Source organism: Geospiza fortis, unplaced genomic scaffold, assembly GCF_000277835.1.
Source record: "Geospiza fortis unplaced genomic scaffold, GeoFor_1.0 scaffold1181, whole genome shotgun sequence".
NCBI lineage: Eukaryota > Metazoa > Chordata > Aves > Passeriformes > Thraupidae > Geospiza > Geospiza fortis.
The window spans coordinates 11,108-12,140 of NW_005054664.1; the positions used below are offsets into that span (position 1 = coordinate 11,108).

Consider the following 1,033-nt stretch of genomic DNA (forward strand, 5'->3'; position numbering starts at 1 on the left):
GCCCAGCTGCTCCCAGGACTTCTCCCTCTTCAGCTCGGACATGGAGAGCCCCTCCGTGGCGGGCGGCTCGGCCCTGCTGCAGCTGGCGCCCGACAACTCCACCGGCCTCAACAGCACCTTCGGCTCCACCAACCTGAGCGGGATCTTCTTCCCGCCCCAGATGAACGGCACGGCCAACGAGACGGCCGGGCCCGAGCTGCCCGACCCCCTGGGAGGGCTGCTGGACGAGGCCATGCTGGATGAGATCAGCCTGATGGACTTGGCCATCGAGGAGGGCTTCAACCCCGTGCAGGCCTCGCAGCTGGAGGAGGAGTTCGATTCCGACTCAGGTCTTTCCCTGGATTCTGGCCACAGCCCCGCGTCCCTGAGCAGCTCCGAAGCCTCGTCGTCGTCGTCCTCTTCCTCTTCGTCCTCCTCCTCCTCCTCGTTTTCCGAGGAAGGCGCCGTGGGCTACAGCTCGGACTCGGAGAACGTGGACTTTGAGGAAGCGGAAGGGGCGGTTGGCTACCAGCCAGAGTACAGCAAGTTCTGCCGCATGAGCTACCAGGACCCGGCGCAGCTCCATTACCTGCCTTACCTGGAGCACGTGGGCCACAACCACACCTACAACATGGCCCCGGGCGCCCTCGACCCCGAGGAGCCCAAAGCGCCCGGCGCCGGCAAGAAGAGCGGCAAGGAGAAACCGTCCGAGCTGCTGGACAAGCAGCTGAGCCGCGATGAGCACCGCGCCAGGGCCATGAAGATCCCCTTCACCAACGACAAGATCATCAACCTGCCCGTGGAGGAGTTCAACGAGCTCCTGTCCAAGTACCAGCTGAGCGAGGCCCAGCTCAGCCTCATCCGCGACATCCGCCGGCGCGGCAAGAACAAGATGGCCGCGCAGAACTGCCGCAAGAGGAAGCTGGACACCATCCTCAACCTGGAGCGCGACGTGGAGGAGCTGCAGCGCGACAAGTCCAAACTGCTCAGGGAGAAGGTGGAGTTCCTCAAGTCCATCCGGCAGATGAAGCAGAAGGTGCAGAGGCTGTGCCAG

General features: G+C 64.4%; 1 protein-coding gene across 1 annotated transcript in view; it reads left to right on the top strand.

Annotated features, from left to right (window-relative positions):
* Window positions 1–1,033, top strand: part of NFE2L1 (nuclear factor, erythroid 2 like 1) — a 10,799-nt gene that overhangs the window by 8,573 nt on the left and 1,193 nt on the right. Inside the window, exon 5 of the mRNA XM_031065000.1 lies at window positions 7–1,028. Within this exon, the coding sequence (XP_030920860.1) occupies window positions 7–1,028 (1,022 nt within the window). The remainder of the gene's footprint in view (window positions 1–6; window positions 1,029–1,033) is intronic.